The sequence below is a fragment of the Palaemon carinicauda genome, chromosome 6, assembly GCF_036898095.1.
Source record: "Palaemon carinicauda isolate YSFRI2023 chromosome 6, ASM3689809v2, whole genome shotgun sequence".
NCBI classification, from domain to species: Eukaryota; Metazoa; Arthropoda; class Malacostraca; order Decapoda; family Palaemonidae; genus Palaemon; species Palaemon carinicauda.
Window position 1 is genome coordinate 163,951,282 of NC_090730.1, and position 16,534 is coordinate 163,967,815.

Consider the following 16,534-nt stretch of genomic DNA (forward strand, 5'->3'; position numbering starts at 1 on the left):
AAAGAGACTAGGGATAAGAGCAAAACGATAACGACGTTACTCGTACGCCTGGCAGGCTTGAGGGAAACGTTTATCCTCTTTCTCCCTCCGTCTCTATCTCTCTCTCTCTCTCTCTTGACTTAGAACCTGAGAGAAGAGCCCAATCATATATATCGTTAAAACATATTATTGTTAAAGGAAAAAACTGAAATATTTCCCAAAAAGAAAAGTTCCTTATTAGGATCAAAACCATTAAGTTAAGAAAGAATGAACAAAACGCTAGACACGGTTACTCTTACTGCAATGTGAAACCGTGAACATTCTTTCTCTATCGTAACGATAGAGTGCAAGTTGAAACGTTCTGAACGTCAACAACTGCCGAGACAAACAAAACGTTAGTTCAACTTTGAAAAAGTACGAGACTATCAAAGAAATTCTTTCAAAAACATTAAAATAGCATAATATGTTAACAGGTAAAACCGAAATGACGGGCTCACGATAATTAACTTCGGTACCAAGAAAAGACCGCCTACTATTAGGAAGGTCGAATATAAACAAATATAAAAATTAATTTTAATAAGTTTATAATAAAAGGAAGTTAATCGAAGAGGCCTATAAGAGGCGGAGAGATATAAAATAAATCTATAACTTTTGTTAAGCAAAATTAAGAAAGAGAGTCTATACTCTCTTAGACACCAACACTTCCGTCTAAGGGAAGGGTCGGCCATTGAAAGGTGAACGAGAGTTCATACTCTCTTCGTCACCAAAATTAAACAAATTAATTCCAAAAGCTAACTAAGCTAAAATAGAAGTTTCCAGTAAAGCGACAGCCGAAATCAAAGAGAAATACTTCACCAAAGTCGTGAAAATACTCCAAGAACATAAGCGTATCCCAGAACGTCTTGTCAGAAGCACGACAGAGGAATAATTGAGGAGGTGTCAACAAGAAGTACTTGAGTACCTGGCCACAGGTGGCGCTGGTAAGTACACCCCCTTCTAGTATTGTGATAGCTGGCGTATCCCTCCATAGAATTCTGTCGGGCAACAGAGTTGACAGCTACATGATTATCGGGTAAGTTTAATATTGAAAATTAGTTTTCATCTTACTAAAATAAGTTTTTACAGATAAAACTAATTCTCATAAAACACACTACTCTAACCACAACTCTCATACCTTGTGGTGGTCCATTCTGCCGCCCCCTAAGAAAAAGATGCTTTCCAAGTGAATTACGCCACAACCTAAAACATTCAAGACAAATAATCACATCAATATATGGAGTGCATTTCTAACATGGAAGGACTATTCGCCTGGCATCTCCTTTGGATAAAGGTCCACAATATTATATACCAAAGCTGCAATAACCCAACATACCAATTAACATGTACTGTATGTTTACATAGTCACACAATAATGTACAGTATTCCAAAATCACAGTTTTAAAAGTAATTTGTATTTTTCCTTACTATACAAACCAGAGCCCATAATTGGAGTATGATTTCAGTGAAAATGGAAGTCATAAAACTCAACGGAACAGTTTTAACTAGCAACAAGCAGTGCTTGAGAAGCTGTGCCAATCAATCAGTCAGCAAAACTAGCACCTTGAACTCTATGCCTGCAACTTGTGGGATGACTGAGACAGGAAGTGTAACTTAAAGAATTCTGATTTGTATAGTCAGGACAAATACATAACACTTTTATAATTTTGCATTTCTTCCTACACAAATACAAACCATTGTCCTTAGAGTAGTCATAAGAACAACGATTACGTAGTGAGCAATCAGGAGGCGACTGATCACAGAGTGACCAATGAAAAGGTGATTGATTGATATAAAGTTTTCAGGCATCCTGACATCTAAGGTCATTGACGCCGGTAACATTTAATTTATGTATACAAAAATAAAAATAAAATAAAATAAAAAATAAAAGAGTATTCAATTAAAATCATTAAAGTTGAATGTCATTAAAGTCAAATATTTTTCTGAAGACCTGCTTCTGAAATAAATCTAAAAATGCCACTTGCATGGTAGGACACATCATTTCCAAGAATCTTGGCAAGGATGAACCTGCCACCCTCACCTCGAGCCTCAAACAAATATCTATTCCTTAAGTTGTTATAATTGGGGCATTCGGAAAAGGTGAACAAATATAATATTCTCGATCGTGCTTACACAGGAGATTGTTCCTTAGCTTGTATAAGCAATGAGACTGATCCAACCACACGTGTACTGAGTCTGTTTCCATGGCAACAGGCACACCAGGGAGAAGGGACATAAAGGAGGCAAGAACCAGCTGGATACGGTTGCATCCCCTGACACTGCTAGCCAGAGGCAAGACAAGCCCTCATACCCGCCCGCAATGTGCGTGCAATAAGAACAGCTGGGAGGGCAAGAGTAGTTAGTTACTGACCCAGTTTAAGTTGTGAGTGGGCAACCAATAGTAGACCCATCAGCCATGGTAGGCTTGTTTCAGATATGGCTGGCGTTGGTAATCAACAAGATGCCCAATATTAAAAGTACTGTACTCTGAAATGTATTTTAACCGTTCCCCCTCTAAGTCCATTCTCCCAGAGTGTGTCTGTAACTATTAAGTGACTCGATGTTATCTGTAACTAACGAGCATTTTATAGTAAACTGTCCCAGTAATTTAAAAGTCAGCGAGACTTATATTTCCTCTGTTATGTAATTAGAGAGATTTAGAGTTCCATTGACTATTTCATTAAAGAGATTCATTCATTCACTTTGAAGAAGATTTCTGCTCATGTTCTGTGGAAATTAACTTAGACAATAAATCCTCTTTACGATGTAAAAGTCGTCTAATTTCCCGCATTCCATCATGTATTAATCAACTGCCACAACCTAGTGACACAAGAGTACATATGTATCGCAAGCAGACAAAGTCAAAAGTGTTAATTTTAATGACTGAAAAATGGGCAAGGCTTCCTTTGCACCACCCATGGGTAGTTATAAGTATCTCATTAAATTTTAATGGTCATTCCAACTTCACTGAAGACATACTCCTAAAAAAGGATGATGATTTGTATTCGTGTAGGAACAAATAGTATTTGAAGTAAGACCTCGCTAAGTCAGATCCCAGCGAGTCAGTAACCTATTGCACGGATCAGACTCATAAATCATACAGTATTTACAGTATTACAAAGTTCACTGTAATTCTCTAATGCCTCAGTCTCTTTCATAAGATTTATTTAGTGAAAACAATGACTTTTAGGACAACTTTGTGCATTGTCACATATGCTCACCTACGCAATCCTTCAAATTTTGTCTCATGTACTGCATATGATTTCATCATATACCCTGCAAGTACAGTTTTCACTACATTAAACTAGGATAGGCTACCTAACATGTAATTCATTTCATTACCTTACTGTTGTAATGCTTCAGGTGAACTTAACAACCAACGGTAGGTGAGAATTCACTTTCATTTGCAGTCGTATTACGTGATTTTACTCTATTGCTATCAAGAGTACGTGCCTCTATATAAATGGATCAAAATGGTTTAAACATGGTAAACACTACAATTATTATTATTACCATTACTTGCTAAGCTACATCCATAATTGGAAAAGCAGGATGCTAAAGGCCCAAGGGCTCCAAGAGGGAAAATATCCCAGTGAGGAAAGGAAATAAAGCAATAAATAAACTAAGAGATGTAATTAACAATAAAATAAAATATTTTAAGAACAGTAACAACATTAAAATAAATCTTTTATATTTAAACTATAGACTTTAAAAAACAAGAGGAAGAGAATTAAGATAGAATAGTCCAATTTTAGTCACTGAAATGGTGGTTCTTGGACCTGCGGTCTCTTCTATTATTATTATCATTACAAGCTAAGCTACAACCAAAGCTGGAAAAGCAGGATGCTATCAGCCCAAGGGTTCCAACATGGAAAAATATCCCGATAATGAAAGAAAAGAGAGATATAAATAAACTACAGGAGAAGTACAGTAATGAACAATTATCATAAAATACTGTATTTTAAGAACAATGGCAACATTGAAATAAATCTTTCATATATAGAATATAAAGACAGACTTAGGTATACTGTTCAACAATAAAACATTTGCTGCGAGTGTGAACTTTTGAAGTTCCAGAAGTGAATAGAGTTGCAAAACAAAAGATCTAAGACCACTACAGGGTCATTTAGTACACTAAAACACCCTCATGCTACTTCTAACAGCATGGATACTACATCCTATCATCAGACGTATAGTTTTCAAAATCCTCTGGACTGGACACTGTAATGACCACATATCAGCATCAGTGGTATACTTACTTTAGTTGATGTAACATTAGAAACCTACCACAATCGAAAACAGTTACATAACATTATCAAAATCTGAGGTTTCTCAAGATACAATAAAGATAAATTTCTACCTCATACTTGGAATCGAACGCTAGCCCCTTCTAATGAAAGGCCAGGTCAAAACCAACCATGCCACGAGAGGCCATAAAAGATATCGGAACCTGACGCTACCTAGCTGTCCGAGGATTTACCTGGTGAGACATCAGCCTCTTACCAGCGAGTTTTACCCGATATCCCGGCCCACCACGTGACAATTGGTAGTAATTCATTCAAATTACCCCTAATGAGTCAATATGGATAAATATCAACACAACATCGTATGAGGTAGAAATTTATTTCTATTTGAACACGATGTTGTGTTGATATTTATCCATACAATAAAGACTTTATTGCTTCATCAATAAAAGGTTCTAGGTCTCGTTTATTTCAGTATGTTGTATTGGTTTTAGCTAATAGCAGTGCAATTAGGGATACAGTTAGGTCCTTCATCATTGAAAAGCCACAGGCTGAAACCCAATTTAGTATGTTTCAAGTATTTAACAATCAAAACTCTTGTTTCTTTTAGCTTCAGCGACAGCCTAAAAAGAAAGTTAATTGTAAGCTATCTCTGTTCTAGTAGGATTCAGCTGTGAGGAAGCATCACTTTCCCTTTTGCCAAGTTTCCGAGCTAATAACCATTCTAAAGTAAAGAGGTAACCACATACTTATCTCAATCCTCTACTCAAAAGAGTTTTTCAGAAGAGACAATGAGGAGAAATATCTTTGCCCAGTTAGATTGGATTTATGATTTTGGGCTATATAGCTCGCTGCAACCTATAGAAAATCTTGCATTTACAAAATAATGAAAAAGTTAGAAGAGGTTGGAAGAAAAGGATAAAAAGCAATTGCACCTAGGTGCTTACAAGACAACGCTCATCTTCCCCGTTTGAATGTGAAAGCTCATAATACTAAGACAGTAGCAAGGTACTTTAAAAGGTATTTTGACTTAGGAAAAATCCATTTTTGGGTGAGATAGCCTTGTCGTCCTGATGGAAGTTCCCTCCGGCTGCTTCCTACTGTATAATATGTCTGCGAGTGATACTACAAGAGAATTACCGTCAGGTATCACAGGGTTCTAACCCCCAGGACGACAATCCGAAGACATCGTGTATAAATCAGGGACATATCCTAACATAACCATAGATATCTGCACCCCGAATAGACCTTTCCCAGTCTAATCCTCTAAGGGGAAGGATAAGTGAGGAGCCGTTACATATCCAATCACCTTTCGGCGCTCCCATACGACCCTGCTGCTTCATTCCTCTGATCGCAGCTTCACGCTACTGTCCCATATTTTTGAATTTTACCACGATTTTATCCTTGGAGAGTTCTAAGCATAATACAGAGACATTGAGCTTCAGTATTTGTTAAACATTATCTAAGGGAAGAAAAGTTTTGATTTTGATAAGTATGGGGACCATGGCTCAATAGTTGGTTAGGTTTATTGCTTGTATTGTATTCTGGATCTCTTTCTTATACTATCTGGTACCCTAAATTTTTCCCCAATCTGCCCCATTAAAATGGAAGCAATTTTAATATGCCTCTTTTATGGTGCGAAATAAGATAATACAATTTATAAAGATAGATAGCAACTCAAATTTTTTATGACAGTGTGATTCATTACTGTGCTGAACAGATAAAAAGTGCTGAACAGATAAAAAGTGCTGAACAGATAAAAAGTTCATAACCAGACAGGGTTTAATGATAAGGCATATCTTTCTTGCCCGAGTCTTATCAAGTGTTCTATTTGGAGTGTACAGGTACTAAATTTAAGTGTTTTCAAGTACTCTATTTATAGAATACCTATGCTAGATGTTCAGAAGTGTTTATTAAGGATGTGTCCCCTCTCTCTAATGTATATATTTATAGAAAGCCAAATTTCTTGTTAATTTGCACAAAGTCAGATTTTGCCTAAAGTCGTATAGGTTAGAGAACCCTTTAGTCCTTCAGTCAGACTAAGCGAGTGCTTACTATATAATTTTTACTATATTATATTTAACGTGCAAAGAAGCTGAATACTCTATTGGATAAAAGGTGTAAAGAAGGGGTAAAATTAAACCTATCTAAGATCAAATCCAATGAAAGCACCACAAAAATTCCTAAGGGCTTCCTTTTTCACAGACTAAGCATATCACATTGTAAATATATTTTTAAAATCATCATTAATACGACATTTTGGATACAAAAAGATATAAAAAACTCAAAACCAATGTCAATATTTTTTAATATTGTAAAAGAACATAAAAGCAACACAGGAGTCCAACTAATGACCAAACAATGAAGCATTGCAAATACAGATCCCAAGAAATACATACAAATCAAGGGATTTTGACGAAGGAAAAATCTATTTCTGGGCGAATGACCGGTGCCGCCCAGTGAGCTGCTCCTTTTAGCACCATTTCTAAGGTATATAACTGCTATATATTACCAGAGAAAAAATGCATAGGAATGCCAGGTTGAACCCAGCTCGCTCACCTATATAAGGTATCGATATAATACTGGAGCAAGATAAATCATAACCAGAGGCCTCGCACCAATTAGAGATTTCCTCTTCAAAATCCCTGAAACAGCGAGGTGCCGTTCAACATCTATGCTGCGTAAGCTACTACTACCAACCCAACCCACGCTAGTGAACTCACTCCACATATAGAACCCGTATAGTATACGCCTTGCATTTTTTTGTCTGGTGTTTCTTTGGTGTTTTCTCCGCTTTTCGCTCTGATGTCGGACTCTACCCATCAACTAAAGTACATAAATTCCTCAATACATAAGTCCAAGCAAAATAAACCATTCCTTGAAATCTAAGTCACATCAGCACGACAATAGTTAAAAATGAAGACAAGGAGGGCTTAGCTCAAAATCGGCTTTAAATTAACTACAGCTCTTGTAGTAGAAGGACACTTCAAAATCAAACCATTGTTTTCTAGTCTTGTTTAGTGCCGTAGCCTCTGTACCATGGCCTTCCACTGTCTTGGATTAGAGTTTTCTTGTTTGAGGGTACACTCGGGAACACTATTCTATCTTATTTCTCTTCCTCTTGTTTGTTTTGAAGCTTTTATAATTTATATATGAAAGGTCGAATTTAATGTATATATTCTTAAAATATTTTATTTTGATTTTTTTACTTCTCTTGTAGTTTATCTATTTTCTTATTTCCTTTCCTCACTGGGCTATTTTTCCTTGTTGGAGCCCTTGGGCTTATAGCACCATGCTTTTCCAACTAGGGTTATAGCTTGGCTTATAATAATGATAATAATGATGATGATGATGATGATAATAATAATAATAATAACAATAATAATAATAACAATAATAATAATAACAATAATAATAATAATAAAAGCAGCAAGGACTCTGTACAATCACAAAATGGTAACATACTTCGAGTACTGTAATTTGTATTTTATCAACAATACAAACATAAGCTCTTTAATAAGAGTATGACTTCAGTGAAGCTTAAACAGCATTAAAATTGAATAAAGCAGTTATAACTACTAACAAGTAGTGTGGAAAAAGCCCCACCCACCTCCTACTTTTGACCTCTGTTCTCATACACCTGACAACATTGAGAATGCCAAACAATTCTTCTTCACCCAAGAGGTTACTGCAATGTAATTGTTCAGTGGTCACTTCCCTCTTGTTAACCCTTTTACCCCCAGGCTCTTTGGAAATTTCCAACTCTTAACCCCCAGGGGGTTATTTTTTCCCCAGCACATTTTGCAGTATATTTTTTTTTAATTGCTCTAACAGCCTTAATTTTTGTCATAGAGAGGTCAGGTTGCTCTTATTCTCTTGGAAAATGCTTGAATTTTTTCTCAAAAAATTATCAAAAATATGAAAAAATTTATAGCATTTTTTCACAAGAACGTACCGGTACGTCCATGGGGGTAAAGGGATGGGTTTTGTGAAACGTACCAGTACGACCTCTGGGGGTAAAAGGGTTAAGGGTAGAAGACACTCTTTAGCTATGGCCAGCAACTCTTCTAGGAGAAGGACACTCTAAAATCAAACCATTGTTTTCTAGCTTGGGTAATGCCATTAACTTCTGTACCATGGTCTTCCACTGTCTTGGATTAGAGTTCTCTTACTTGTGGGTACACTCGGGCACGCTGTACCGTCTTGCTTCTCTTCCTCTTGTTTTGTTAAAGTTTTTATAGTTTATATAGGAGACATTTATTTTAATGTTACTCTTCTTAAATTTTAATTTTTCCTCGTTTCCTTTCCTTACTGGGCTATTTTCCCTATTGGAGCCCCTGGGATTATAGCATCCCGCTTTTCCAACTAGGGTTGCAGCTTAGCAAGTAATAATAACAATAATAATAAGATTCGTGGGATGGAAGAGGCGGTTAGCGTAACATCAAGGAATCAAGTTTGTATAGTTAGGAAAGCTACAATCTACTTTTCAAATTTTTTATTTGTCCCTACACAAATACAAACCATCTTCCTCCTCAACATCAGGATCTCGGCATTGATAATGTTTAACTCTGTATAACTCTCTTAAAATTTTAGGTGTGATTCTGGACAGCAAGTTTACTTCTGAGAAACATAGGAGATCTGTGTCTTCTTCAATTGCACAAAAAAAAAAGGCATATCGAGAAAGTCTCTTAAGATTTTCGTTGATCAATCTATTCTGAAGAAGTTTTAATTCTTTCATTCTACCTTGTTTCCAGTATCATTCTCCTGTCTGGTGTTCAGCTGCTGTTTCTCATCTTAATTTGTTGGATAGGAACTTACAGTCTATTAAATCTCTTATTCCTGAGATAGATATTAATCTCTGGAACCGTCGTTCAATTACTGTAGTTCGTTATGCAGGTTGCATAAGATTTTTCATAACTCTGATCATCCTTTACATTCAGATCTTCCTGGACAGTTCCATCCTGTTCTTAATGCTAGGCATGCAGTTAATTCTAATAGCCAGGCCTTCTACATCATGAGGTTCAATACTACACAGTATTCTAGAAGTTTTATTCCAGCTGTGACCGAGTTGTGGAATGATCTTCCTAATTGGGTAGTAGAATCAGTAGAACTTCAAAAGTTCAAACTTTCAGCAAATGTTTTTATGTTGAACAGGCTCACATAAGTCTTTTTATAGTTTATAGATGACTTAATTGTTTTGATGTTACTGTTTTAAAAGTATTTTATTAATTTCTTCTCATACTGTTTACAGTATTTATTGCCTTATTTCCTTTCCTCGCTGGGCTATTTTTCCCTATTAGAGGCCTTGGGCTTATAGCATCTTGCTTTTACAACTAGGGCTGTAGCTTAGCTAATAATAATATGGCACTAAACCTATAATGTATATTTAAGGGATTTTGACGAAGGAAAAATCTATTCCTGGGGAGAGAATTGTGACGCCCGATGAAAAGGGTCCTTCTTTACACTTTTCTAATATAAATCTTCCAAATATACTAGAGAAAGATAAAAGCATGGAATGCAGAGGTTACTACCCTCGCGCGATCACCTTGTGGGTGTCGTGTATACAACAAGGGCGTGTGAAAACCACTATTCACAGGCTGTCTTCCATTTAGATAATCCCTTCATCAAAGGGGAGGGCCGTGACAGGCCCTAGAGAATACAGTTGGACTACCCCACCGACACCTACTACTCGCGCCCTCCAGGTCATCCTTCTGTTTTGGACTTGCACGCTGTCGTTAATTATTTTGGTCGGTGTTTTTCGCAAGAGATTGTCGTAATGTTAATTTTTACTGCAACCTATCAAGCTATTCAGTACTGTACAAGACATGAGTGGGATGAACGGATATATGGAATTTAGGCCATAAAACCAGGACCTGGGACAAAGCAGGCCATTCTCCATCCAGTGTTAACTGAGAGGAATCCTGCAGCTGTACAGTACTATGAACTTGGAGTTCATAGAAGTTATGCAAGAAAAGGGAAGTAAGAGAGCAAGAATGGTGGTTAACCATTTTACCCCCCAAAGGACGTACTGGTACGTTTTACAAAAGCCATCCCTTTACCCCCATGGACGTACCGGTACGTCCTAGCAAAATAATGCTATAAAAATTTTTTTTTTCCTATTTTTGATAATTTTTTGAGAAAATTCAGGCATTTTCCAAGAGAATGAGACCAACCTGACCTCTCTATGACCAAAATTAAGCCTGTTAGAGCAATTTAAAAAAAATATACTGCAAAATGTGCTGGGAAGAAAATAACCCCCCGGGGGTTAAGGGTTGGAAATTTCCAAATAGCCTGGGGGTAAAAGGGTTAAGTAAAAGTGGGAACAGCAAGAAGATGAAAGCATGCTGCAAAGACTATTTGGTAACAGCTAACAATTAATGACTGCAATATCCCTTATGATGTTTGGCTAGGATTACGAATCGGCTAGCTTAGCACTGTACAGGCATATGAAATGAAGGCTCAATACTACGCAGTACTCTAGAAGTTTTATTCCAGCTGTTACCAAGTTGTGGAATGATCTTCCTGGTCGGGTGGTTGAATCGGTGGAGCTTCAAAAGTTCAAAGTTGGAGCAAATGCTTTTTTGTTGACCAGGCGGACATGAGTCTTTTTATAGTTTATTTATGACATATTTGTTTTTGATATTGTTAATAGTTTATATATGACATGTCTGTTTTGACGTTGTTACTTATTTTAGAATGATTTATTGTTAATTTGTTCTCTTCATTTATTTATTTCCTTATTTCCTTTCCTCACTGGGCTATTTTTCCCTGTTGGAGCCCCTGGGCTTATAGCATCTTGCTTTTACAACTAGGGTTGTAGCTTGGATAGTAATAATAATAATCACTTTAACCAGATTCTACTAATTTCCTTAATCCTTTTAAAGCTATTAGGGAAGACAATAAAGGTCACTGTGCTGTATATATACTGGACTCTAGGAGCTTGAATATAAAATATCTCAAGACACTTTACAGGAGAAACCTAGAGTCAGGGTTTGCCGGCACAAGAATATCATTTAGGTTGGTCCCAGAATACCCTACTGAATTGTAAAAACTGACTTGAACAGACCTATGCAAAATATCAAAAATTATAAGTAATTTTTATTTTTCCTAACATACTTACCGAGAACTACTTTCTTAGGAGTTACCTGTAATCTGGACCTCTTTGCAACCAAGATGAACGCACAACTCCCCGTGTATTGTTCTCCTGTCCCAGACCCAAAGGCAGCCTTGCAGGATGCCTTTCAGCACAAATGGGACAACCTAGACGTGTACGCTTTTCCCCCCTTCACGTTGATCAGGCAAGTGCTCAACAGAGTAAGGGCTGCCCGGAACATAAGGATGACTTTGGTAGCGCCCTGGTGGCCAGAGAGAGAGTGGTTCGCAGACCTAAAAGACCTGGCAAGCCATGTAATCTCCTAAGAAAGTAGTTCGAGGTAAGTATTTGTGTTGGAACAAACAGTAATAATATGTAACTGTAAAATATGGTAAACTACATCTTTGCATGCACAAAGAATTACTGTATCTACAAAAAAAAAAAACATCGTGAGAATTAATACACAAAAATAGCAAGGAAAGCACAAGCTTACGTACGTGTACACAGCAATTTTATGCAACAAGAAAGACAAATCTCCACATTTTACCAAATATATACTGGTATACAAAACAAGTAGGTCAGCACCAAAAAATAAAAACTTCCTGAAGATAAGAGCTATGAAAAAGAACTACAGTATAGTAAAATGAAAATGCACATCACTAAAGTTTATACTGTACCTCTACTGTGCTGTGCTTATCTTTGTCCATAAAGCGCATCAACACATCGTACTGTTTCACATATTTCCTTACTCCTGTACAGGCTACACAGTAACCTTTTCCGATTCTCATACAGTATTAATATCAATATGGAAAACATCAACCATATTAACCCTTTTACCCCCAGGCTATTTGGAAATTTCCAACCCTTAACCCCCAAGGGGTTATTTTTTCCCCAGCACATTTTGCAGTATATTTATCTTAAAATGCTCTAACAGCCTTAATTTTTGTCATAGAGAGGTCAGGTTGGTCTCATTCTCTTGGAAAATGCCTGAATTTATTAAAAAAAATTATCAAAAATATGAAAAAAATAATTTTTATAGCATTTTTTTGCAAGGACGTACCGGTACGTCCATGGGGGTAAAGGGATGGCTTTTGTGAAACGTACCAGTACGTCCTTTGGGGGTAAGAGGGTTAAGAAATCTGGTACAGTAGTTAGCATTTGTTCTTGCAACAGCATTCTGAAGTATAATTTCATATACATCCTTATTTGATAATAATCAATATAGTTTTTGAGAATTCAGAGCGCAAGTATATAACTTTAAGCACATGTTAGCATCTTAACTTCTGTAACTGGCAATGATGAGTGACAACTATACAGTAAGTGTCTACAATACAAATGTTGAACTTAAATACTTTTGCAAAAATTACAAATTTTTGTAATTTGTATAATCCTAGCTATCCCAACCAAAGGCTTTCAGGTTGAGAGTATGTTTACAGCTAATGCTTGACAGCCGTTGAATCCTTTTAACGAGCAGTTAAGTGACTGGCGGGAGTTAGAGCGAGAAGCCCCGCCCCTTACCTATTTGAAGTCTCTTCACTTATGACCTAAGGAAGCCAAAACCTTCCTTAGGTCACACTTTTCATCAGCAGTAGCACAATCAGAGAGAAGCTCCCAACCTCTGATGGGGTATGGCAAACAATGAGGGAACCCTACATGCCACCAGAACCTGAAAGTCTGCTGATATAAGTCCGAAGGCTCCTTGTTCCCGATAAATAATCCTCGGCAATCAAACCAGGGGTATAAATGCAAGAGCCGCGACAGTAGACTCGTCCAAATATGCGAAAGGAAGAAGCAATGCTTTCTTCTTCCCCCTCAAAACATATGCCTGACACAGCAAAGGAGGCCATGACCTACACTAGGAACATGATAAGGATTGTGAACAATCATGCCCCTAGTAAGAACACCATTAAGTGAATCTACAACCAGCTTAACGAAAACCAGATGTAAAGACCATCCACCCACGTACAAGTATCTTACTTCATATCATAACAATCAACAGTCAGTATTCACTTAAGGGAAAAAGAAATCGAAAAGTTCAGTTAAATGTACATCAGTACGTCCATACTCGATGTGGCCAAAAACACGATTGAAAAGATTTTGAGAGGTAAAGGGACAGGGGTCCTAAACCTATACCTCACCTGCATGTTAAAATATTCAACAGCTGTCAAGGTTGTGTTGAAAAATATTCCCAACATAAAAGAAGAGGGTTTGTATATCAAGTAGGAACAGACCTAAATTGGGGAAATGAATTACATAGTATAAGTTCGTGCTTTGGCATCAACAATCATTGTACCGAACATGCACTGCTTTGATTGTAGATAGAATTGAAAAACTATGTTTGCTGCTTAGCGTGTAGGTTGGAGCCAAGATCCTAGTAAATGACTGAAAACATGCTCATGCAATTGGGATACAGTATGGCCTTTGATACAATTATCATACTGTATCTTTGACTATAGTGTATCATAAAATCCTCCCATAAATAGTCTGAATTTACCATAAAATTCTATACTTCATCTCAATTCCTTAAGTTACGGAGCATCATTACCTTTATGTGACAGTGCTCGGCATGGTCATAAACCCTTGTCTCGGGTATATTATGCAAATTACCAATTCTTATTGCCCACCTGCAATCTAATCCGAATTTAATGGTTAAAAAATGGTATATATCTGCTCTGATAATGACAACAATAAACATTGAATCCTTACGTTCCTTTTGCACCAAACTTAGGTTACCAGAAAAACCTACAAAACAAATGCATTCTCCAACAATGAGGAACATTACAAGCTTATCGAAAATAGGATGTATCGCCATACATAAGCTGACCTTTCGGTATGACACAAAGACCTAACCTGAATGTGGGGCTTCACTCTAACCTGACCCATAGCACCATGGAAGTTTTGTAGATCAGTGGACACAGGTTGACTACGGAATAGGAACAGGAAAGTTCAATCATATCTAACAAAATCTGAGAGACAATGCACTGGCCTTCAAGCTAATACAGCTGTAAGGCATTTGTCTTGCATTCGCATGGCGGGATATTGAGACCTACCTCGGCCCGTGAGTTTAAGCTGTTTACTGGGGAGGTTACTGCTTTGGTTTTGCCACACAGTGGCGGGGGATGAGTTTGCCAGGGTGACGTTCCGATAAGCATTGCTCCAGATGAAATTGGAAATGAAAGCAAAGACTGGCACATTTGTATATCAGCAGCCACTTCCTCCATTATGGATTAAATGCACATCAACTAACCTCAACCCTAATCTTACCTACAATCTGTGTCCTTACCTACTTACCTAATGGGGGGGGGTTGCAGAACACTGCCGTATTCTAAGTTATCCGTAATCGTACATATAGGTGGCAGCTATCATAAATACACTCGCAAACACCTACTATCTATGGAAACATTGCAACCCTAACTTTAACTACATTCCCGCATCATTACAGTATCTGTTAACGACATGCTTTGGTTACTCGTACCATGACAAGTTAGGTCAACAATATTAAACAGCTTTACCGAATGTCATGACCATTTTCAGTAGGGGGTTAACCCACACTGTACTGTAGTTTTTAGATGAGCAGGTACAGATCGGGGTATAATTTCATTACAATTCCACCCAACAGATCGACTCAAACATAACAAGGGGAAGAAAAGGGTGTATGTATGATAGTGGCCACCTGTATGTATGATGATGGCTGATTAAAAATACGACAGTGTAAGGGGGTTCGCAGGGGGGCATTAGCCCCCTGTTGGGTAAATAGGTAAGGACAGGAATTGTAGGTTAGGTTAGGGGGGAACGTTTAGGTTAGTTTGTGTATATTTTGAAATGCACGCTGGAGGAACTGGCCGCCGATATACAAACGCTCCTGAAGAAAAACTCTGATTTTATATCAAAAGCATATTCAGAGCCCGTGTCTTGTATAAGGCAAGGCAATCTATAACCAAGCAAGCACCCCTAGTTCAAAGTGACCACCCTATCCTTACCTGTATCACTCTCATTACAACAAAGGATAATGACAACCAGTGATCCTTCTAAGACTAGTTAGTGGGTGTGTCCTTTATCTTAACAAATTACCCAAAATAAAATAATTATAAGATTGGAATACATGGAATTAAGGGTATTATTGTACTTTATGACAGGGTAATGTAACCTAAGGAAAAACTACTTATATCTATGGAAAAAGCTCCGTTCTCCTCGAAAATGACACTCGTTCCTGTCGGAAATGAATAGTTTCAGAAATATATATATATATATATATATATATATATATATATATATATATATATATATATATATATATATATATATATATATATATATATATATATATATATCCGCCGATAATGGGGGACCCCAGTGGGAACTCAGGGGGTTTCGGGTGGAGATAACATACTGGGGAAACGGTATATAATGGTAAAACTAATTGGTGGGTGTGTCCTTATCTTGAAAAATTACCCAAAATAAAATAACTATTAAATTGGAATAAATGGAATTCAAATTAGATTGCCGGCACTGGTTTTACTTGTCCTGCTTACTAAGTAAATATTAAACAATCAGCAAATTAATATATTAATCGATAAATAAACATAGTATAATGTATAATCTATAAATTCCTTAATTTACCCCCAATACAACAACAGTCAGTGATAACCTTAGATGCCCCAAAGGTTAAATAAATACGAGATGACATAATTCCTATATCAAGCTATTGCGAAATTATCTCTCTCTCGTTTAAGTACAGGTCGCCATTGATATAATAAAGCAGTGGGGAGTTAAATACATTCATATTATCCCTTTAAATATAATAAACGAGTTAAATATTTATATATACGTACCTGGATGTCGAGCCACTCAGCCATTTACTTGATTATCTGGAAGTCGAATGATGTCATTATAAATCCGGCTCGTGTAATGGTGATGCAAAGGTTCGTTCACTTTCAATAAAATTGAGACGGAAAAACGTTTTTTTAGAATGATCGGGAACATTTTGTTCGAATGTTCGGCTTAGTGTATGGATTTTATAATTAATCATCTTTTTTTTCTCTCATTAGAATAGGAAAACTAGTAAGAAAATAATAATAAATAATAATTTATTCGCTATGAATAAATCTAAAACGTAAAACAGCCTTCTTAGAATGATCGGGAACGTTTTGTTCGAATGTTCGGCTTAGTGTATGGATTTTAT

The 16,534-nt window shown here is 36.8% G+C and overlaps 1 protein-coding gene across 2 annotated transcripts in view; it reads right to left on the minus strand.

Annotated features, from left to right (window-relative positions):
- The window catches only part of LOC137642777 (NADH-cytochrome b5 reductase 3), a 42,829-nt gene extending 26,550 nt beyond the window's left edge, over nucleotides 1-16,279 (minus strand). Inside the window, exons 1-2 of one of the 2 annotated variants that reach the window (XM_068375628.1) lie at nucleotides 16,185-16,279; nucleotides 1,154-1,218 (exon numbers count right to left, since the gene is read on the minus strand). In XM_068375628.1, the coding sequence (XP_068231729.1) occupies nucleotides 1,154-1,168 (15 nt within the window). In that variant the 5' untranslated portion in view covers nucleotides 1,169-1,218; nucleotides 16,185-16,279. The remainder of the gene's footprint in view (nucleotides 1-1,153; nucleotides 1,219-16,184) is intronic. The other variant, XM_068375627.1, reaches the window with a different exon arrangement.
- Nucleotides 16,280-16,534: the final 255 nt, after the last annotated feature.